Raw genomic sequence first — 23,260 nt, forward strand, 5'->3', positions numbered from 1 at the left:
GATGAGACAGGTAGTGCCTCCTACAGTCGGTGTGGCTGTCCTTCTGTCAGGCTGTTCTTTCTGTTTCATGTATCTCCACACTAGACTGTTACCAATATGTTTCATCATTGGCACTAAAGTCACCCATGCCGTTGACGAATTGTGTGTTATCCTTTTGTCTCTATTACAACATTGCAATGCTCCCCTCACTAGGCCACTGCTGCATAGAAGTCTCTCACTTATTACACATGAAACTTTTAGAAAGTTTAAAATACGCTGACAGTGAGATTAGTACATACTGAAAATTATCTGGTAACACAAATATTGATCCAGAAGGCTTAGCTGGCGTTCGGTGCAGTGCAGTGAGCATCCACTCAGGTCTTGGACTCGGTCAAACACACTCATAGACACTATGCTGTTTCTTGGTATTTTTTAACCAAACTTACAACTTTAAATATTCATATCTGTAGTTCCCATGTTTGGGTTTTAATAATTTTTGTGTCGTTTTTCCTGTTACATTTTTTTATTTTTATAAGTTGGTTATGGGAGTTTTTGTTGTGTTTGTGTTTTAGCTGTTTTGGTTCTGGTAAATGGTTTCCTCGTTCCGTTATTTTAGTCTGACTGATCTGTCTAATAGCTAGCAAGGCGCTGAGCCCATTTGTGTTTGACCTGAGATGAATCTGGACTTACTGCTTGTTAGTCCTGACATGCCTTAGGGTGGTCACCCCTAACTTTTTGCCTGCCTCCCTCCACTTTATGGACCCTGTTTTGCTAGCTTTTAGACTCTGCGCACTTTACCACTGCTAACCAGTGCTAAAGTGCATATGCTCTCTCCCTCTTTAAACATGGTAACTTTGGATCATACCTGATTGGACTATTAATTTACTTATAAGTCCCTAGTAATGTGCACTATATGTGCCTAGGGCCTGTAGATTAAATGCTACTAGTGGACCTGTAGCACTGGTTGTGCCACCCACTTAAGTAGCCCCCTTAACCTTGTCTCAGGCTTGCCATTGCAAGGCCTGTGTGTGCAGTTTCACTGCCACTTCGACTTGGCATTTAAAAGTACTTGCCAAGCCTAGAACTCCCCTTTTTCTACATATAAGTAACCCCTAATGTGTGCCCTAGGTAACCCCTAGAGCAGGGTGCTGTGTAGGTAAAAGGCAGGACATGTACCTGTGTAGCTATATGTCCTGGTAGTGTAAAACTCCTAAATTTGTTTTTACACTACTGTGAGGCCTGCTCCCTTCATAGGCTAACATTGGGGCTGCCCTCATACATTGTTGAAGTGGCAGCTGCTGATCTGAAAGGAGCAGGAAGGTCATATTTAGTATGGCCAGAATGGTAATACAAAATCCTGCTGCTGGTGAAGTCCGATTTAATATTACTATTCTAGAAATGCCACTTTTAGAACGTGAGCATTTCTTTGCACTTAAATCTTTCTGTGCGTTACAATCCACGTCTGGCTGGGCTTGGTTGACAGCTCATTGTGCATTCACTCAGACACACCCCAAACACAAGGTACTCAGCCTCACTTGCATACATCTGCATTTTGAATGGGTCTTCCTAGGCTGGGAGGGTGGAGGGCCTGCTCTCACATAAAGGACTGCCACACCCCCTACTGGGACCCTGGCAGACAGGATTGAACTGAAAGGGGACTGGTGCACTTCTAAGCCACTCTTTGAAGTCTCCCCCACTTCAAAGGCACATTTGGGTATACAACAGGGCCTCTGCCCTACCTCATCAGACCCTTGCTGGAGAAGAAACCTGAACCAGAAACTACATCCTGACAAGAAGAACTGCCTGGCTGCTCAAAGGACTCACCTGCCTGCTTTCTACAAAGGTCGGCTGCCTTGCAGGTGGCCTTCTGCCTTGCTGAAGAACTTGCCTGGCTGTGAAAGTGCTCTGCAAGGGCTTGGATAGAGCTTGCCTCCTGTTCCCTGAAGTCTCCGGACCAAAAAGACTTCTCTTTTTCACTTGGACGCTTCGTGTGGCAAACTTTTAGACGCACAGCTTGTTCTGTGGCGAGAAAAACGCCGCACACCGACGCTGATCGACGCGACACCTTCGGGACGACTGGAACTTCGACGCACGGCCTCGCAAGGACAACGCCGCCCGACCTCCAGAGGAGAAATCGATGCGACGCCTGCCGTGAGAGCGAAACTTCGACGCGCAGCCCCGCAGAACGACGCGCAGCCGGAAAACAAGCAGGAGAATCCACGCACAGACCTGGGACATCTGGTAATCCCCGCGATCCACAGAAAGAGACTGTCCGCACGCCGGAAAACTACGCACGACTTCCCCGCCTGAAAAATAATGACGCAAGTCCGTGTGTGCTGGGGAGAAATCGACGCACACACCATTTTTCCACGTATCTCTTCTTCTGTGGCCCTCTGAGGAGATTTTCCACTCCAAACCAGGTACTTTGTGCTTGAAAGAGACTTTGGGCCTCATTCCGACCCTGGCGGTCATGGACCGCCAGGGCCGGGGACGGAGGAAGCACCGCCAACAGGCTGGCGGTGCTTCTGGGGCAATTCTGACCTCGGCGGTAAAGCCGCGGTCAGAAAAGGGGAACCAGCGGTTTCCCGCCGGTTTTCCCCTGCCCCAGGGAATCCTCCACGGCAGCGCTGCAATCAGCGCCGCCATGGGGATTCCGACCCCCTTCCCGCCAGCCTGTTCCTGGCGGTTTACACCGCCAGGAACAGGCTGGCGGGAAGGGTGTCGTGGGGCCCCTGGGGGCCCCTGCAGTGCCCATGCCACTGGCATGAGCACTGCAGGGGCCCCCTAACAGGGCCCCATTCAGATTTTCAGTGTCTGCAAAGCAGACACTGAAAATCGCGACGGGTGCCACTGCACCCGTCGCACACCAGCTACTCCGCCGGCTCCATTCGGAGCCGGCTTCATCGTTGCTGGGGCTTTCCCGCTGGGCGGGCAGCGGCCTTTTGGCGGTCGCCCGCCCGCCCAGCGGGAAAGTCAGAATGACTGCCGTGGTCATTTGACCGCAGTGCGGTCTTCTGGCGGTCTCCGCCCGGCGGGCGCCGCCCGCCGCCCAACGGGATCGGAATGACCCCCTTTGTTTGCTTTTTAAGGACTTAAGACACTATGGTGGTCATTCTGACCCTGGCGGTCTTTGACCGCCAGGGCGGAGGACCGCGGGAGCACCGCCGACAGGCCGGCGGTGCTCCAATGGGGATTCCGACCGCGGCGGTAAAGCCGCGGTCGGACCGGCACCACTGGCGGGGTCCCGCCAGTGTACCGCGGCCCCATTGAATCCTCCGCGGCGGCGCAGCTTGCTGCACCGCCGCGGGGATTCCGACCCCCCCTACCGCCATCCAGATCCCGGCGGTCGGACCGCCGAGATCCGGATGGCGGTAGGGGGGGTCGCGGGGCCCCTGGGGGCCCCTGCAGTGCCCATGCCACTGGCATGGGCATTGCAGGGGCCCCCGTAAGAGGGCCCCTACATGTATTTCACTGTCTGCTGCGCAGACAGTGAAATACGCGACGGGTGCAACTGCACCCGTCGCACAGCTTCCACTCCGCCGGCTCGATTCCGAGCCGGCTTCATCGTGGAAGCCTCTTTCCCGCTGGGCTGGCTGGCGGTCTGAAGGAGACCGCCCGCCAGCCCAGCGGGAAAGTCAGAATTACCGCCGCGGTCTTTCGACCGCGGAACGGTAACCTGACGGCGGGACTTTGGCGGGCGGCCTCCGCCGCCCGCCAAGGTCAGAATGAGGCCTATATATCACTTTTCAGTGATATCTCTACAAATTCACATTGCAACTTTATTCGTTTTGACCTACACATATCCTGATAAATATTATATATTTTTCTAAACACTGTGTGGTGTATTTTTGTGGTGCTATATGGTGGTATTGTATGATTTATTGCACAAATACTTTACACATTGCCTTCTAAGTTAAGCCTGACTGCTCGTGCCAAGCTACCAGAGGGTTGGCACAGGCTAATTTTGGATTGTGTGTTACTTACCCTGACTAGAGTGAGGGTTCTTGCTTGGACAGAGGGTAACCTGACTGCCAACCAAAAACCCCATTTCTAACATTGGTGATCAGCGGTGAGAATAGGACTTGTATTTGTGCAGTGACATACAGTAGCTAAGTATTTCACTACCTACCCACAGTATTCACATCCTTCCCAACTAAAACCCCATTTTCCTAAAGACCTAGGCCCTCATTTCAACCTTGGTGGGTGGCAACCGCCGCCCACCAAGTTGAAACTGCTGGGCGGCGGCCAACGCGGCCGCACTCCTGCAGGGCCTATTTGGAGATCCCCGCTGGGCCGGCTGGCGGAAACCTGTTTTCCGCCCGCCAGCCCAGCGGGGATCTCGGCCGCAACACGGGAGCCGGCTCCAAATGGAGCTGGCGGTGTTGCGGCTGTGCGACGGGTGCAGTTGCACCCGTCGTGCTTTAGCTGCATGGGGCCGTGGCAGGGGCCCCCGCGACTCCCCTTTCCGCCAGCCTTTTCATGGTGGTTTAAACCACCATGAAAAAGCTGGCGGGAGGGGGACTCGTAATCCCCTGGGCAGCGCTGCCCTGGGGGATTGAAACCGCCAGGACTAATGTGGCGGGAAACCGCAGGTCCCGGCGGTGCGATCGCGGCGTTTCTGCTGCGGTCATAATTCCCCAGGAAACACCGCCAGCCTGTTGGCGGTGCTTCCGTCAAAACAGCCCTGGTGGTCAGAGACCGCCAGGGTTGTAATGACCCCCCTAATTTCTTATTTGTGGCTTACACGATGTTAACTCTATGCAGCAGTGGATACACCTGGCTATGTGGGTGGTGCCAGTTGTTCAAATGTGGTCTCCCAGCAATGGCAGTGGGCATCTTCCTTCTCAGAAAAAAACATAGGCCCTGACGCTTATTTATTTTTGCAAATGAAACACTGCATGTTTTTTTTACAATTTGCACTATGACAACTTGACTGAAGAAACAAAAAGGAGAGCCTTACTGCTGTGAATATCTACATATTATAGCCACGGCAGGTTTCTTAAATCACTTCAGGGAGTTTGATGTGAAATACCCCACAGACAATTATTGGCAAGATATTTACTAGAATCTGGTATCAAAAGGCAATACCAGAAGGATATACTATTTTGTTGTGAACAAAACAGGTCTTAAAGAAAAAAGAAAAAGCTATATTGGTGGAATTTGTGAAAATTATAAGTATTTAGTATATGGACCAGTCTTGGAGAGTATGCTTGATGCTCAACAAACACACCTTCGAAATAGTCATGTATGATGCGGCTGCTTGGCTTTTAAAGGAGTTTTTGCGTCTGGCAAAGCAGGATAATGGATATATGTAGGAAAGTCCTCCTTTTTGCCCTGGTCACCCCCACACTTTTTGGACAGGTACTGGTGGTTACTGACTCTTGGCTGTGCCCTGGGTACTGCTTACCAGTCCCAGGGCCAGTGCTCTGTGTAAAGTGGATATGCAAATTAGGCTAATTATAATTGGCTAAGCCCAACCTACCTATAAGTCCTTAGTATATGGTAGGGCATGTAGGTTTAGGGACCCCAGCATAGGTAGTGCACCCATAGGTGCACTGCTGAGGTGCCCAGTGTCATTTTAAAGGCAGGCCTGCCTTGCTTGCTGCTTTTAAATTAAAGTTATATGCAAATTCGACTTTGGAATTAAAAGTAGTTCCAAAGTCATAAACTACCTTATTTTTACATATAAGTCACCCCTAAGATGTGCCCTATGTGCTCCTAGGGCTGGGTGCCATGTAACTATAAGCAGGGACCTTATAAAAATAGTTTTATAAGCCCATGGTGAGGTAAAAACAGCCAAATTCGTTTTTCCTTCATTATAGTGAATGGCCTTTATAGGATAGAATGGGGAGACTTTATTTTAATTTTTAAAGTCCCCTTAAATGACAGATACAAAGAGTTTGGTATCAAATTAATTGTTATAATAAATCCCACAACTTCCAGTTGTTGGATTTAATATAACTGGTTCAGGTAAAGAGTTTTAAACTTTACCTAAAAAGTTGCCAACTTCAGCCCTGCAGTGTTTTTGCTGCTGTGCTCTGATTGGCCAGCCTCTGTCCGCCTGGCCAGGCTGCCTTGATGAGGTGTGAAGTGGCCTGGCTTCACACAAAGAGATGTGCCTGTGGGAGTAGAACTCCCCTCAGCAGATGGTGAGGCAGGAAGGGGGAGGGCTGCCAAACCGGTCTTCAAAGGCAGAGAAGGACATTTGGAGCAACCCAACAACACCCCCCACATCCTGCAACCCCAGACAACTAGGTGCCCCCTTGATTAGATTAGGAGAGGGCAGGAGAGGGGTGTGTTTATGATTTTTAGCCACACCAGTGGGTGGGCTCAGCCAGATGTAACCTCCAAAAATCACTTTCAGCCATGATGGGTTTTTGAGGAATGTTGCCTCCTGGGATTGATTTTTGCCACACTTCCCAGGAAGTGGTCATCACAGGGGGAAGGACCCTGCCCCTGATTGGAGAACCAGGACCCCCCTGTTTTTCACCCAGGAGCAAGGATAAAACTGGCAGACCTGCACCCACACCTCAGATCCCCATCAGATTCCAACAAGGAAGAACCAAAGGAGAAGAAGGACTGCCCTACTGGACCCCTGGCCTGCACCTGGAACCTGCACTCAGAAGGACTGCACCAGCTGCACACTTGGGCTTCACCACAAGAAGGTCTTTGACTGGCTTCAACTGGTTCAAGGAGGGACTTACTGTTTGCTACAGGTAAAAAATTGCTAACCAGAGTCCCCTGCACCAACTCCTGAAGAAATCAACCGGCTAACCACTGTCCAGTGGCCAAAAAGGAGTTTGTGCCAGTGCATTCTGGGAGTTGTAGTCCACACCCCCAAGGATCATCTCAGAGCTTCTGGAGCCTTGGGGTGAGCTGTGGACTGCAAAAGAACCTTAAAGGAACATCTGGGAGAAAATCAAGAAGTTTGGAGAACTTTTGAAAAAAAAGCTCCTTAGAGGAGTCGACCCGCCACAGCAACTCTAGCCGGCTTGCCTCAACCGTGACCCGGCCTGATTTGCAGGTTCGTCCCGGTGAAGAAAATATCCAAAAAAGAGGTTAAGTCTGAACGTAGAAAGTTGACCGGGACCTCCCAGCCAGCGTATCCGAGGAGGGCTCCAAGGACGTCGGATCGAGATCCAGGTTTACCCCGGTCGAAGGATTTTCACCTCGAAAAAACTACTAAGTCCGAAGGTAAAAATCTCTACTGAGGATTCCTGCAACGCCTATCCGGAGAAGAGTTCCAGGAGGTCGGATTGGACTGGCAGGTTCGTCCCGCTGAAGAAAATCTTCAGAAAAACGACTAAGTGCAAAGGTAAACTTTTGACCGAGGCCTACCGCGGGCTGTAGCAGAGCCGGGCTCCATCGCGGTCGGCCTTAAACTTTGACTTTGCCCCGGTCGAGGTGCAACCAGATGACCCGACTGGCGCTTTTTGTTTCTAGGCGCTAAAAAAACAATAATTCTTTAAAAATTCATATCTCCAGTTCCCCTTATCCGATTTTTATTCGTTTTTGTGTCATTTTAAAGTTAAAATTAAATCTATTTTTAGAAATTGGTTTTGGATTTTTAAACTGTTTTCAGTGTTCTATTTGATTACTGTTTTGTGATATTTGAATGCTTTACACTCTGTCTCCTAAGTTAAGCCGTGTCGCTCGTTGCCAAGCTACCAAAGGTTTAACTTACTGAGACCTAACTGGACCTAAGTGGAGGTTAGTGGCCTATTGCTAAGTTAGGTACCTACCTGCCCTTACCAATAACCCATTTTCCAACAATATATAGCTCTCGAGCAAGAAACACCACAGCATCATTGTTACTCTCAATCTGTCCTGCTGCACTTTTCTTAGTGGTATGACTGGTTAAACTGTACAAGTTAACATGTAAGTTTCTTTTTAAACAAGCTTGTTTAAAAGGTATACACTTTCTTAAACAAAAAAGTATTCAACAATTCTACCTTCTTCCTCCTATAAACAGGCCCTCTTGTCTTTAGCTGTGCCTTGGACATCTGTCTGGGGAGAGGAAGCAGGGGACATGTCTTTGCCACTGCGTATACCAACCTCACCTCCTTGGAAAAACACCAAAGCAGAGATGAATCTTCCCTCTTCTAAGATTCCAGTCTGCCTATGTGTAATGTTTGCATACCTTATTGGACATTTTGAGTGAAACGTGAGATCGACAAAACAGATGAGATCTCTAGTTCTGTTTTTTCATTGATATAAAATCCATGTAGTTCTGCACTTATGTGCTCAATGCATTGGAAAATTGTGACTTCCGTGAACTAATCCTACAGGTTCCTAACCTTTTGACTTCTGTGGACCCCTTTTTTATCAATACTGGAACCCGGGAACTCCTACTGAGTCATTATTGGAATCTGGGGACGCTCCACTGAGTCATTAGTGAAAGCTGAGAACCTAATCTGTTAGTGTTATTTAATTTTCTAAGCAGTTGCAGACCCCCGTGAGGAGGCTTGGCGGACCCCCAGGGGTCCCCAGACAATAGGTTGGGAACCACTGAACTAGTCCATCTAAGCCCGTCCCATGTCATGTCTCAGCCTACTTGCTTCTTTGTGCCTTACACACTTAGGGGTCTATTTATGAGCCAGTTTGCAACTCTCTTGCACCAGGTAACGTGTGGCAAGAGTGACGCAAACCTTACTTGTGATTTATGAAGCCACTCAAGGCCCCTTTGCACTGAATGGCTCCATAAATCACAGCATAAATCACTGTGTTGCCTTACTGTTTTCTGGCACGGTGTTCCGTGGGCATTGCGTGGGCGTTTCTTCAAAGCTCCAATGGTTTTTGACGCATTCACAGATTCACAAGAACTGGTAGCCCTGGGAAAGCAAAAAGCAGCACACATAGAAAGAGGAATAAGTTTCTCAGGATTGTTTTGTGCAGGAAGGTGTCCCTTTCTGCACAAAAACAATCTTGCATGCAACGCAGGCACCCTTGCACCATGGTTCCAGGGGTCCTGCATTGGCACTAGGCTGCCAAAAGGATGCTAGTGCAGGGGAAAAGGCACAAATGCGCCATATTGCCTTAACTATTGTGCATTCCTGCTGTTTCCCTGTCACACAGACTTGTTTGCATTGCACTGCATGACATTCTCATAAATAGGCCCCTCATTTCTTAGCATCAACCTTTGCATAATGTAGAAATATCACAACTTACTACATGTCAGGTGTAACTATATAATTGTGCATATATAGGATACAGTGAATGCTTACTCAGCCCTTGTTACAAAACCATTGTTTGCTCTTTTGGAGTGATGATCTAGTGCACATGCTAACTATTGTATATATGCTTCATGTTGAGCAACTTCTTTCCCCTTCACGTCCATCTGAGAAGAATCCACTAGGACTCAAAGAAAAGAAGTAAATGTGCAAGTGAACATACATGTTGTCTATATTAGTTCATCTGGTTTGCTGACGATTGTCTCCAAAACCCAAAAGGATAAGTATTTGCCAATGTCCAGGATTTGTAAATTGTTGGATTAGATCAACTGTATCACATTAGTAAATGCTTGTTCAAATCATCTTGTCTTTAGGCACAACCCCGCAGGTCATTGATTCTATCACATGGCATGTCACCAGATTTGAAAGAACTCCAAAAATGTCCACCTATCTCCTGGCTTTCATAGTATGTGACTTCGATAAGATTGAGCGCACCGAAAACAACATACAGGTACAAATGTATTTCTGAGTGTAGAAAGCACAATCAATGGAGACTATGCCACTCATTAAATAAACATTTCTTGTGTTTAATTTCAGATCCGGATCTGGGCTCGCAAGAAAGCCATTGAGGAAGGCCAAGGAGTGTATGCCTTAAATATTACAGGACCAATTCTCAACTTTTATGAAAAATACTACCAACTACCTTATCCACTGCCGAAGTCTGGTCAGTTGAGGCGTGTTAATTTACTTCTAAGAGGTTATGAAATAAAGATGCATTTGCAGGTGTTTCATGATTTAAAAAACACACTTAGCAAGATTTACAGGTTAGCTTATCTGCTCTTGCACATTGAAGGCCTCAACCAATCTTTTCCCAGTGAGAACCTCAGTTTGTCTAGCTCTGCTCCCTATCTGAAAAGGCTTAGGGCCTTATTTAGAGTTTAGTAGACAGGATACTCAGTCACTAACATGGTGGACATCCGATCTGCTGAATTACAAATGCATTGTAGCCTAAGGCACTTGTACTAGGGCGGATGGGAGTCCATCATGTTTAGATGGTGTATCCTGTCACGCAAACTATGAATAAAGGCCCTTCAGCTTCTAAATAGTTACTTTGAACATGTCCTCTTTACTTACAAACCTTCTTTTTGAAGACAATTCTTCATTTGATGTTGATATGTTGCTACAGTTAACATATCTTCCTGATGCATAACCAGAATACCCATATGTCTGTTTGTTACTGCAACACCCTGTTTCAATTCCTAGGCTTTTCTTTTACAAACCATTACAATTTACATGTCTAACAATAGAAAATAATGGGAAGGGGTAGCATGGCTTTAATGCATGCAAGGACATTGGCCCCCTTACATACAGTTTATTATTAAAACATGGACAAAACTGAAGTCTGGAGGGCTCCTCACTTACCTGGGCTCTGTGCCAAGCAACCTCCCTGGCACCTCAAATGAGTTTTCAGGTGCTTAAAATATCCATCATTTCAGGGTGAAGAATGTAGGTTCATATGCTGGCATCATGCTCCCATCTAATAGCTGGATCTAGAAACTTTGTCCATAAAAAATAATATATTTTTTGTGTCAGTCACAAGTGAAGTCATTGTGGCTTCACCTGTGGCTGGTGATGTCAGCTGTGTACCCACAATTGCCCAGTAAATTACCAACATTTTCAGATTCTTTATGTGCTACTGACAACAGTGGGAGACAAGGAAGCAAAGTGGGCCAATAGAGAGGCAGTGGGAGGAATGAAGGAGAAAACAGGTGAATGACAGAGGTCAGAAGGTGACTTGATGCCACCCCATCATATATAAAATACGATATCCATGAGTGACACAATGAGTGCACATTTGCTGACAATGCAAACTTAATTAAAATGTTTAAAAAACATGAGAGGAATGACAATAACACAGACTCGATGAGTATTGAATTTATTATGCGAGAACATGTTGTCAATATATAAATCTTGTTCAAACTGGGGTTTCTGGTTGTCAGAGCATACACCCTGAACAAGCAGGAACAACAACTTTAATTAGGGTGAGCTATTAGGCACAGAGATAACCTGTGCTCACCCTTTGGTAGCTTGGCACAGAGCAGTCAGGTGTATCTATAGAGGCAGTGTGTAAAGTATTTGTGTAACTCACACATGTACACCCAGTAACACAATGAAAACACCCAAAAAAAAACTCGACACAATTAAAAAAAAAAAAACATTTTATGAGTAAATCAAGACCACAACGACAAAAATCCAATAATTAGGAGTCAAGATATGACATTTCAAAGAATAAATCAAAAAGTAGTGCTTAGAAGTCAAAAGCGCTTAAGGGATTACTTGAGGTCGTGCTACACCTGGGTAAATCCAAAGTTCAGGCTGACCACAATAGAGGGTAGCTCGGCTACAGGACCCACGCAGGGCCTGCTGAAAAAGTACCTTGGATGGAAGGAGCATCGACATCGAGGACTCGTTGCACGGGGCAGAGGAGGACATGCGTCGCTGTCGATCGTGGATATGTAGGCGGCGTGCCAGTTTCGAGCTGCACATCATCGAGGATGAGTCGAAGTCAAGCTATGGTGGGCATGGAGGCGATGAATCATTGTTGAGCTGTGCATAATCGAAGAGCTTCAGAATCTGGGGACGATGTGCCATGAAGTCGGCGACGTGCTGCCCGTGGCTCGAGCAGCAGCAGTGATGCATCGGTGTTGGGTGGAAATGCACCAGTTCTGATCGCCGCAACATTGTTGCTGCATTGAATTTCTTAGGCTGCAGCACAGAAACTAATTTCCATGAGATCAGGACTAGATTGGCACCACTTGGCAGAGCAGGACTTACAGCAGACAGAGTCCACGTGCTTGTTGCAGGCTGCAAACAGTCTTTGATGACCCTGAGACTGCTGAAGAAGGGGGCAAGCCAAAAAGCCCTTGGAATCACTCTGTGTTCAGGGGAAATAGGTCCAGTCCTTGTCCTCAACAGGCCAGAAATCAGCAGGCAGCAGGGAAGCTCATCAAAGCAGAAAGCACTCCTTCCAAGGCAGCAGTCCTGCAGAGTAACATTCAACAGCAGTCTTTAGTCCTGGCATTGTTCTTTACAGGTCCAGTAGTGTAATATCTTGGTAGGGTCAGAGGCCCAGTACTTTTCCCCAAAAGTGTCTTTGACTTCAAGAAGAGTATTTGAAGTGCACAGAGGTCCTTCGTCCCAGCCCTGGCTCTAGACTATCAATAGGAGGTAATCAGCCCTCTTTGTGGGGAAAGGCACGCCCTATTCAGATGTAAGTGTCAGCTCCCCCTCCCTCTCCTGCCTATTAAGAGCTATCAGAATACAGGTGAATGCAGATGAGTTCCCTGTCACACCCAGCCTTCTCATGTTTGTGGCTGTTTAAATGGAATGCACAGTGTAGCTGTCACCTACCCCAGATGCTTATTGGAGACAGGCTGCAAGGCTCACAGAGCAGTAAGAACAGTAAATGCCCACTTTCTAAAAGTGACATTTCTAAAATACCAATGTTGAATCCAACTTTACCATTAAAGAGGATTTATCATTACCATTCCAAAGTCATGAACAACATAGGCAGGATGGATAGCAAAGTGGTACATCATGGTAACAATTAATACATAGAGACATCTATTTCATGGCAGAAGTAGGGTAAGAGGCCAGAGCCCAGGAGACTTTTCCCGTCTCAGATTGATGCATTGTCTCCCTCTACACTATCCAACTCCAGGCAGGTGCACCTGAGGGATAATGCAGAGGTATCTGAGGCAATATCTGTATGTACATGGGTTTAATTAATAGTCCAAAGTGACTAAACTAAAACAGAAATGACCAGATATCTTGCAAAGCACTTTATGTGGCCATTCATACTTACTTACTACAACTAGAAATACAGTGTCTTGAGAAAGGAATTAAAGAAGTACCTTTAGAGGAGTGGGATCATGACATTTACTTAGCGTACGTCCTTATTCTAAAGATGTATATGATATCAAGACAAATGCTAGATTTAAGGCAGTTGCATCACTATTTAAAGGCCCAAGGATTCAAGATGACATTACAGTACTTCATCTCATTGCTGGAGCAAGGAGCATATTTGGCAACTCTACATCTGAAGTACTTCCATAAAATCTGAACCAAGGGTGTTTACAAAATGTGTAGTTTTATTGGCAGCACATTTACAGCAACAAGCCATACATATGTTTCCACATTGGGATGATGAGCTGGTCAATAGTAAATAATGTATGTAATGTCATAACAATATAAATAAACTGATTCAATTAATTTACAACCAGGCTTTAATGTCAAGTTAAAGTCGCTATCTTCAAATTTTACCCAACATAAAAATGTTACTGGGAGCAGAGATAGGTGCCAGGAGAGCAGTTGCCATCCATTCATCCAGAAGCGCACTGGCATGTCAGAAGCACATTCAACTTTCATATTAGTCTTTGACAGTGACAACAGCAATGAAGCTTTTGAAGCTGAAGGCATCATGCTTGCATGTACTTCTACCAGAGTGGCTTGAGAACCATTTATGTGAAATACTAATTCTGTCTCTGGCCATATGTGTATGTTAACAGTCCTAGAAACTCTGCCTCTGCTAAAAAATATCTTACCGCAGTTTATTTAATACCAACCAGGAGGCATCTGAGGGTTTACATACATACATAGGTAATAAAGCTCTTAGTGTTGATGGAATCAGGCTTAATCTAGTTCACATGCACGCATAAACATGATGTCTGGTGAGAAGTGGGTCACGAACTAATGATAAATATCACTGGTCATATCTGTAAATCACAAAAAACTAACAGTAAAATACCACCCATTGCAGCATTCAAGTCCTTTCTGGTTATGGTCGGAGGTAAAAAAAACATGCTAGCTCTAAATATATTACCAAAGGGGTTTTTGCATTACTGGTGCGAAAGTTGATTACCGGAAGAGCAAGCATTTGCAATACCAGTAGGTCTCGCCTTTTGACTTTGCTAATTCAGACCTATTAGCCGTTGAATGCTTTTTGCTGATTTTTTTAGGAATTGATGAAAAAAATGGTCATTGCCTATGCTGAAAAAACAGTGGCAAAAACTAAAAACACGGCAAAGATGCATATGTGGGCATGTGTCATCATGCATGTGCATGTATTTGTCATGACGCAAGAGTGCAGGTCTTCATACTGGGGGCGGGCCCCCCTATCCGGGCCTCAAGTGATCCAGGGGGGGTGCCAGGCTCTGGCCAAGAGAATCATTATGCTAAAAACAGGGCTTTGTTTTAAGTTGAAGAAATGAGCAGCACTAAACAGCTTTGTAATGGGCCCTTACTTACATGTTTTGCCATTTATATCCAAGCTGGGAGTATGTGGCAAAAGGAAATGGACTCCAAATACTCTTTAGAACCCCCACCCTCACTTTTAATAATCATGCTGTGGATACGTTTACACGTTAATAAGGCCTGACTGGCCTGAATAGTATGTTTGGCTTTATGTATTTGATTGCATTTTTAAAACAGTAACAAAACTTAACTGCAATGTTTAAAGAGGGGCAGACATATTTAAACATGGAATAATTGTGAAAAATTCAGAGTGGGGCCCCAGTGTTTTTTTTTCACTGGGAGGGACTCGTCGTTAAAATGTTTGAAGACCAATGCACTAGACTATGATGATGCATATGAGTAATAAGTCATTGCGCAACACTGGAGTTAAGTGATCAAGTAAATGGCACCATAGGGAGGGGAATGTGAACTGTGAGGGGCATAGGAGCAATAGAGATGGGGGTTATTAAGTAAAGCTGAGCAGGTAGGGGAGGTGGAGGTGGAAGCGATGGGTAAGCTAGTGGTGCGAGAGCAATATGGAGAGCGTGGGAGTCAGGGTGTAAGGGGGAAGCAGCACACAGGGTAGAGGAGGACAGAGCAAAATAACACCACGAGCAAAAGCAAAAGAACAAGTTGTTTCCTGAATGTACACAGTTGAAGAATCAATGCCATCCAGTCAAAAGAATGGTAATTAATCTGTGATCCAGGGAAGGGACAAACACAAGAGAAAGGATAGCCATTGATAAAGAAGCAAGCAAATGGGATTGCAAAAAATGTAATCAATGGTAAGCAATAAGGAAATCCAGTGCACACTGTAAGTATTTGCATTGTCTAAAATCTGTCATTGAAAATGTCCACAATCTGTCTTTTGTTAGGGGAAACCTAAAAATCATCAAATAAAAATGTCATCACGTAAGAGACCATAATAAAATCATTGGAGCAATAATCAGCTTCAACTACCAATCACCATAAATGTGGACAATGTTTGAAGTGTGACCTTTGGTGTAGGGTGCCCTTCACTGCTGCCATAACACACACCTCATTTTGAGGTAGCACATTTTCAAATCTGACTGTATTTTGTTTAGATCCTGTGAATTATGCCAATAGCATGAATGATGTTGCTGGAGAATTTTCATCCTTCACAGGAATCAATGCTCATCAAGGGATCTTTGGACCTTGCAAGAGGGTGTGGTAGAACCATACAATTCAATTTCAATGCAAGCCAATTAATTGCACAGTATGACTCATTTGGCCATACAAGGAAAACTCCAGTCAGGTATAAAAGTAAGGGGTTTATTACAAGCTCAAGCTCAAAGTCATGTAGAGAACTCTCAAAACAAAATTATAGAGATATGGAATCACCAAGTTTGCCCAAGGCGATAAAATAGATTCAGGCAGACTAACATTAACAAAATGAAGTATTCAATAAGAAGAGTACAAAACATTAATAAGATTATTTGTGATACAGAAACTAAGCGTTGCCCAGGCTTGACAAGCATCAGTCATCATCAGAGTTATAATTTAGCTGAGCACAGGGGAAACCATACCATTGCCAAATTAAGGATTAACAATAACACAAGTGGGCAAAAGACAAAAAGGTCAGAAGGGGCAAAAATAATTTAGAAGAATATAATCCAAGTTGGGCAAAAGATAAGTAAAAAGTGAAAGCGTTGTCATGTCAGAAACTCATTCAAGAGTCTTCTACAGGGATTAGGAAAAAAATCTCTAAAACTCAACAGGACATTTCAAAGGAAAAAGCAGAAAGGAAGATACCCCTCCAAGGGGCTCAGCATTCAGGGTTCTTCATCAGCAAAAGGTTCTGGAAAGTCTTCTGGCGGAGTGACCATGGGAGAATGTAACCAAAGTCAAACTGGTCAATGACATACTAAAGTTCATACAGCAGTCTGATTCACTCTGAGAGGCAGTCCATATTACATTGAAGGGGCGTCATCCAGTAGCCATCGATCTCAAGACTCCAGGTTGAAACATCAGACATATTCTCAGGTCTGTCCTAGAGCCTCATCCAACCATGTAGCTCCACACAGGATTGAAACAATTGTACATTTTATTAATCCATGGTTCAGGATGTTCCACATTCAAGCACACTATTTCAATTCTTTCTATGTCTAAAACAGTAAGGGTCTTTTACCAAAGCTAGTCTTCTCATGGGAACGAAGACTGAGAGAAAGCTCATGTTATGAAAATGAATCAGCATTTCTTGCAAAGTCACAAAATAAAAGCCTAGCAGGCCTCACTTAGGCTAATGCAAGTGAATTAAAGCAATATATGTTCATTAATATATTCTAATAAGCACATTTAATATGGAGACTTATGAAATCAACATTAATAATGCTTCATTAATATTCTGGTTATATTCACTTTAAACGAACGGACTCTGTTACTACTTTTCAATCAGTATAACACAGAACTGCATTTCTCTATACTTGCACATATATTTAAATCATCAAGCATTAGAAATTCAATATAATTCCAATACATTCTGTTAGTCTAAGGTCTAAATTATAACATGCTATCTTACAAACATTTGATTTATGAACACAACTAGCAAGGTTTCTAACACTATTCTAAACTAATGCACAGTTAAAATTGACTTCTCTGCGCAGCTTCTGTATTCAAACTATTAGTACTTTGGTTAACATAATGCTTATGTAGTCACATATTGATTACTTCTGTGACAAGAGGGAGCGCACTAATCCATGTTTTCTGTTGCAGCCAAACATTGGCTAATATTGACAGAATGACATTTAAATGTATTTGAAGGTGAATTCTGCAGGAAAGGTATTTAGTGCTTACAATGTTAGACATTTAACCAGACTGGATTTATACACTGTTTTTAACTTGAAAAATGAAGCTGGGAAACTTGTATTAATGACGATTCATTTTTTTACAGACCAAATAGCACTTCCAGACTTCAGTGCTGGAGCAATGGAGAATTGGGGGCTGGTCACTTACAGGGAGACAGCCCTGCTGTATGAACCAAAGGTTTCGTCCATTGGGAACAAAGAGAGAGTACTTATTGTGATAGCTCATGAACTTGCCCACCAGGTACTGTCAGTGCCATGTAAATACTTCAAAACTGCATCATGTTTTCATGTGTTTTTTCAGCCCCATGCAATAAAACAGCGTAAAAAAATATATCCATACATACAGTGCATTTAGTTCATCCTTCTTCATCCACTGTGTTGTTAATCTGCATTTACATTTTGTTTCTAACTACCTTAACATACAGAAAGAGGCTAGGGGTAAGTCTACTTCAGCCATTGTCTCTCACGCACTGTGAGTGACAGCATTTTGCCTGATCACATGTGCACGTTGGTCTTTAAAAGAAGTGCACTTTTCTGCCAGGACTGGAGGCTAATCCTTTACTAACCAATGCTTGTTTTGTTTCCTTCTTAATTCTGGATTTTTTAATCCTTCTTGGTTACACAATCTCCAGCAATTCAAAGACAATAGTCCCTTTTCTTTGTGTCATTAAGAATCGAAAAGTTTGATATAGAGTTTGGCGGACTTGGCATCACAAATCTGATGGTTATCCCAACCGCCGTATTACAAGTGCCATAGGAGAAAATGCACTTGTAATATATCAGATGGGATATCCGTTATGTTGATGATAGCGTATCCCTGTCTGCCTAAATATAAATCAGGCCTAAAGTTTTCTGTGAGGTGTATCAACTTTGCTACTAGGAAGCACTGATACTGTTCTATTAAAGGCATATGCATGGTTAATTTTTTTATTTAAGTTTATATTACATGCCTATGGCCACCATAGGTGGCATGTTTGCTTTTGGATTTGCCAATGAGAGTCTACATCTTGCAGACAGATTTAAGTGCCTCACATACTTCATGTATTTTCTATAAAGAGGGACATTCATTTTACTCTCCTCTCCCTCCAACCCCCACACACTGGTTGTTGTAAAGGTAATTTAATACATCCACTAGCTATGGAATGATTGTAACTCTTATTCCTGATGTTATGATCTTTGCCACTGCATAGACATGTAGCCATTTCTTTGGTGCATCAGTGACCTGTGTTCATGTAGGGAGGGATATCTTCTTTTATTTTTTATGCTTTTCTGCAGCTGTGATTTTTCACCCATGGGCCTGAGCAGTGCCTGTACATTCCCACATTTACAGTTGTTAATGAAGTGAAGTCTTCTGTGCTTTTTTACTAACCGACAATATGACAAAAGGTGTAATTGAAACCCACTATTTGCATTGCTTTAAAACAAACACAAAGGACATCTAGCCCGTTTAAGAGGAATTGTGACAGTGATAGATGATGTATTAACAAACAACCCTTAGGTGCTTTTTATGTCATTCTCAAGAGAACATAACGATCAAAATAGAGCTTAGGTCTTAAAATATATTGGCTAGAAGACTTGTCAGTGGGGGACTAAGAGAATTCCCAACAGGACCTTGCCTCTGAAAAGCCAGTAGACTTGTGTAGAAGCAGTTACATGTCAGATATGCTTCTTGCATGTTTGTAGGGCTCAGGCACAGTCATCACATGCTATACATACCTCAATAGAGGCCATGTGAGCTGGGCATAAACACCAATCAGCGAAGTACACCTTTGAGTTGGCAGTAAGGCTGGATCAGACTTAGACATGTGTCAGGTGCACATATGCAGTCAGCTAAGCCTTATATAATATGAATTGTATACGAGACGCAAATCCAAAATGCCAGTAGATGCAAATCTGAGGGGCAAAATATGTTACATGTCAGGTACACAGCTCTGTAGGGTGGTGCTGAAGAAGAGTCAGTTACATGTCTGCGGTAACTCGGACAGGCAGATCGATCTTAGGGGCAGTCAGTGACATATTAGCAGAATCTTTTAGAGATCACTGGAGGAGGGCTGATGTTAGTCACTTGTGAGGTGCACCTCCTTTAGGCTGTAGGACTGGAGTAAAGTTAGCCATTGATCATATACAACTATAAAAGATTAGTAGGACAAGGGCAGAATCAAGGGCATACCTAGCACACCTTCCAAAAACCTCTAGGGGAGGGACCATCAGTCATTCATACATGATGCACCATTCCGACAGCTGGATATGGCTGGGGCAGAGTCAGTCACATTTCAGGAACATGGTGAGACTGCTTCCATCTAATGTGCTCTGAGAGAATTCTGCTTATTGCTTTCCCAGTTCTTCTCCAAATGACTCTAATGTATCTGCTGGGTCCTGGATCCCTCTCTGCTTGTGTCTCCCTGATGGTCAACCCCTTAAGTCTTGCTGGTGTTTTGCCTCAGGAAATGGGCTCCGATTGGCCCAGGTCAGTTGCAGTGGCAATCAATTATCTCTCTGCTGCTGGTGCCAAACAACTGAAGTGGTCCACCCCTCAATATCCTTACTGGATGCTCTGAATTCCACCGTCAGACCTCTTCCTCATAGTTACCACATCCTTCTCACCCCCTCGTGGCACCTGTAGTTGAGTTTCACAGGTAAGTCATTCTCTGTTCCAGCCATCTACATTTGTTAAAAATTAACACAGTGGAGCACGCCTGTACCAAATGTTAGATCAGGCATCTTTGCTGTGCTTCTTCCTCAACTTTTTGCCTTCAATCCTCCTGTTTTGCTGGCTTTTGGGTCCTGCACACTTTACTACTTCTAATTTGTGCTAAAGTGCATGTGCTCTGTCATTTAAACATGAAAGCATTTGCTTACACCCAATTGGTGTATTTAGCTTACTTGTAAGTCCCTGTAAAGTAGAACTACGTGTGCCCAAAACCTATAAATTAAATACTACTAGTGGGCCTGCAGCACTGGTTGTGAAAGCAGCTCATTGATTTTTGGCATGTGTAACCTCTTGACCACCACCTCCTTATTGAATGATCTGAGGTCACCACACAGTATGATCTCACCACTGTCCTTCTTTACCATGATAATAGGAGCAAACCACTCTGAGGCTTCCAAAAGCACAATCACATCCAAGCAACATATATTTTGCAGCTCAACTTGTACAGGTTCATACATAGCAACTGACACCTTCCTGACCTTTGAGACAACACACAGGGCATGGCTTTTCATTTTGATTCTGTGTACCTAACTCTACATATATACCACCTCCTCTCTGAAAACCAGTGAAAACAATATTACAAATGACACGTAAACGGCACATATGGGACATCCACTTGTTGCACTTTACATTCATCCCAGGCTCTCAAATCAATGGATGGGATTGCATTCTGGTCTAAAACAGTGCCAGGTTCCTTAGAAGGCAATCAAAATCTCACCTCCTCTATTGGTGCATTCACTTTCCCATCCATATTCCTCCCACCATATTCAGTGCTTGTTTAAAAAAAAAAAAAAAAGTATACTGTGCCCCCAATAGCCACCAGGAAATACATCCATGCCCATCAGCCTGCACTTTGACTTAAATAACGTTTCATTAATCTTCTCAGAAAACAAATGTCAACTTATATGCTTGTAGCACAATTTGATCACAGAACACTTTGATTTTTTTGTTCTTTCCTCCAAGTCTCCAACATCATTTTGTGAAATAGTTATTTTTGTGTTGGACATTATTGCTGCTGTCCATTGCGCTACCATGCCACATCTGTAACACTGCCCTTTTGAATTTACTTAAAACCTCTACATTTATTCTTTTGTGCGTTAGAGGTTACTGCATCGACACCACCACAATCACCATTTTTGCTGTTGTTCACACACAATTGAATATGCTCTGCCCTCTTTTCTGCAATCAGCACCTTACTCAAAGTCGGCTTATCTTTCAACCATAATTCTTCTTGGACTTTCTCTGAATGATGATGAAACAGGAACTGGTATTTTATTCTCTCCTCTGTCTGAGACCCAAATTTACAAATGACCATACATTTAAAAAAAATCAGTGACATAATTGTCTATTGATGCACCCTCAGTTTGAATCCTCCATCCAAAATGGTAGAGTTTCCTAATGGTCGGGACTCATAGAAGATAATGGTTTTCTAACTTAATTTTCAAGATCATTCACTCCCCTTTGCTGAGTCTCTGTCCAGATCAGACAAATCTATGAGTTCTGGCTCCTCTGCACCCAAACAGTGCTGTGGGAGAGCTACCTTTCTATTTACACCAATAGTGGCTCCACAAATATGACAATATCTGGGGAAAACCTGTCCCCATATAATGGGGATTTACATGGGTGAATGAGGAAAAATGGAGGAAGTTGAAGGAGAACATGAAGACAGTATGATCATAAAAGGGGGGTTTGCAATGTTCTGGTGAAGGTTGATGATTCAGTGAAAGTTTGTGCATCTGTAGGAGCAAAATGTTGACCTGTTTTTAGCAGACCGTTGCAGGCTGTGAAGTTGTTTCACAGTGCTGTGAAGTTACAGAATGATAGGGCACTGGGTCCAGAGCAGAGTCTGTTTAATTGTAAGCACCCCATCCACAGTCAATATCCAACTGTAACAACTCAGATCTTTCTCCTTAGCCTTTCCAGAAGGTTCTACATCAGAACATTGCAATGCTTAGTTCTATGACTGTGTTTTGTTTATTGACAAAAACAAATGAAACAAGCTAACTGATGCCTTTGAATGCTGAGCAGGATCTTATGACTGATAATTAGACACTTAAGTAATCAGTTTACATGCTGGCACCCGAAATATGGAGGCACATTCCTGGGAGCCCAAGTCCACAAATTGCTGAATGCAATGAAACTGGACTGATGCAGGAGCTAGAATCACACACTCCAGGAACATGTTAACACTGAATTCCTAATGCTTGCTTTTGACTGATCACCACATAGAAATGATGTTGCAGTTTAAGAGTGCTGGTGATGGGTGTCATCCTGTACCCAACTGCACTAACCTCCCCTTACCTGCATACACAGACCAAATGCCACATACCAGAACAATGCTACTACTTCTGATTGTTATGCTGACTGGCTTGAAGGGCAGCAGTGAAGGAACTCCACTTCTGTTTTGGGCATGCTCCTGTATGGTGCACCAGCTGTGTTTTAGGGTCTTTATTTCCATTTCCACGGATCACATCTAGGTGTTCTTTTGCCTGCCATTTGCCTCCTGGGGTCCAGTGGAGAGCTGTTCTTCTGATGGAGCCTTATTCTCTTCTGATAGCGGATCCTATCAATCTCCCTCTTCTTCTCAAAAAGATAGTGTCCATGCTCTCTTGTTTGTATATGACATACCAAAACACTCTGTAACTAAAGTAATCAGATCGTGTGTAATGAGGATCACTGTCAAGGATTGAGAGTCATCCACATCTACTTGTATTTCAACCCAAAACATACAGCTGGAAACACATTGTTAGGGGGAAACGGTCTCCACTATATGAAAATAAATCTAGATATTTAGGGCCAAGTTATAAAGAAAACAAATTTGAGAGAGATGTAAAAATATTTGTTTTTGTTTTGTAATTCTCCGCTCGAGGTCGCTAACACTATTTAAACAACTGTCCCATAATATAACATATATCCATGACAGTGTTTTGTCTTGTTTAGTGACTTGTGCAAACTGAGGTAATGCAGATAACAGCAGGGAGACCTTTGCTCCTCAAGAACAGTACTTAATTTGAGCCGGTGGTTTCCAGGGCTCAGCACTGGCACTTATGACAGTCTACCACATGTTGACCCTGTTTGTCTAATTTGGAGATGAGCACAACAACAGTTGTTTATTAATTCAGTATACATTTAAAATTACTAATACCTGCAGCCCAAGTCATTCTTATTGCTTTGTGGGTGTGGAAAAGTCTGAATTCTCATACTTGTAGGTGTGTGATGGTTAGTAGTTGTGCTGGTGCTGTTATTGGCAGCGCTGGAATGGGCAATGGGTGGTGCAAGCTGCA

General features: G+C 44.0%; 1 protein-coding gene across 2 annotated transcripts in view; it reads left to right on the top strand.

Annotated features, from left to right (window-relative positions):
* The window catches only part of LOC138284178 (aminopeptidase Ey-like), a 534,815-nt gene that overhangs the window by 201,135 nt on the left and 310,420 nt on the right, over positions 1-23,260 (top strand). For both annotated transcript variants that reach the window (XM_069222674.1, XM_069222675.1), the window contains exons 4-6: positions 9,524-9,660; positions 9,747-9,873; positions 17,353-17,507. In XM_069222674.1, the coding sequence (XP_069078775.1) occupies positions 9,524-9,660; positions 9,747-9,873; positions 17,353-17,507 (419 nt within the window). The remainder of the gene's footprint in view (positions 1-9,523; positions 9,661-9,746; positions 9,874-17,352; positions 17,508-23,260) is intronic.

This window comes from Pleurodeles waltl, chromosome 3_1 (genome assembly GCF_031143425.1).
Source record: "Pleurodeles waltl isolate 20211129_DDA chromosome 3_1, aPleWal1.hap1.20221129, whole genome shotgun sequence".
Taxonomy (NCBI): domain Eukaryota; kingdom Metazoa; phylum Chordata; class Amphibia; order Caudata; family Salamandridae; genus Pleurodeles; species Pleurodeles waltl.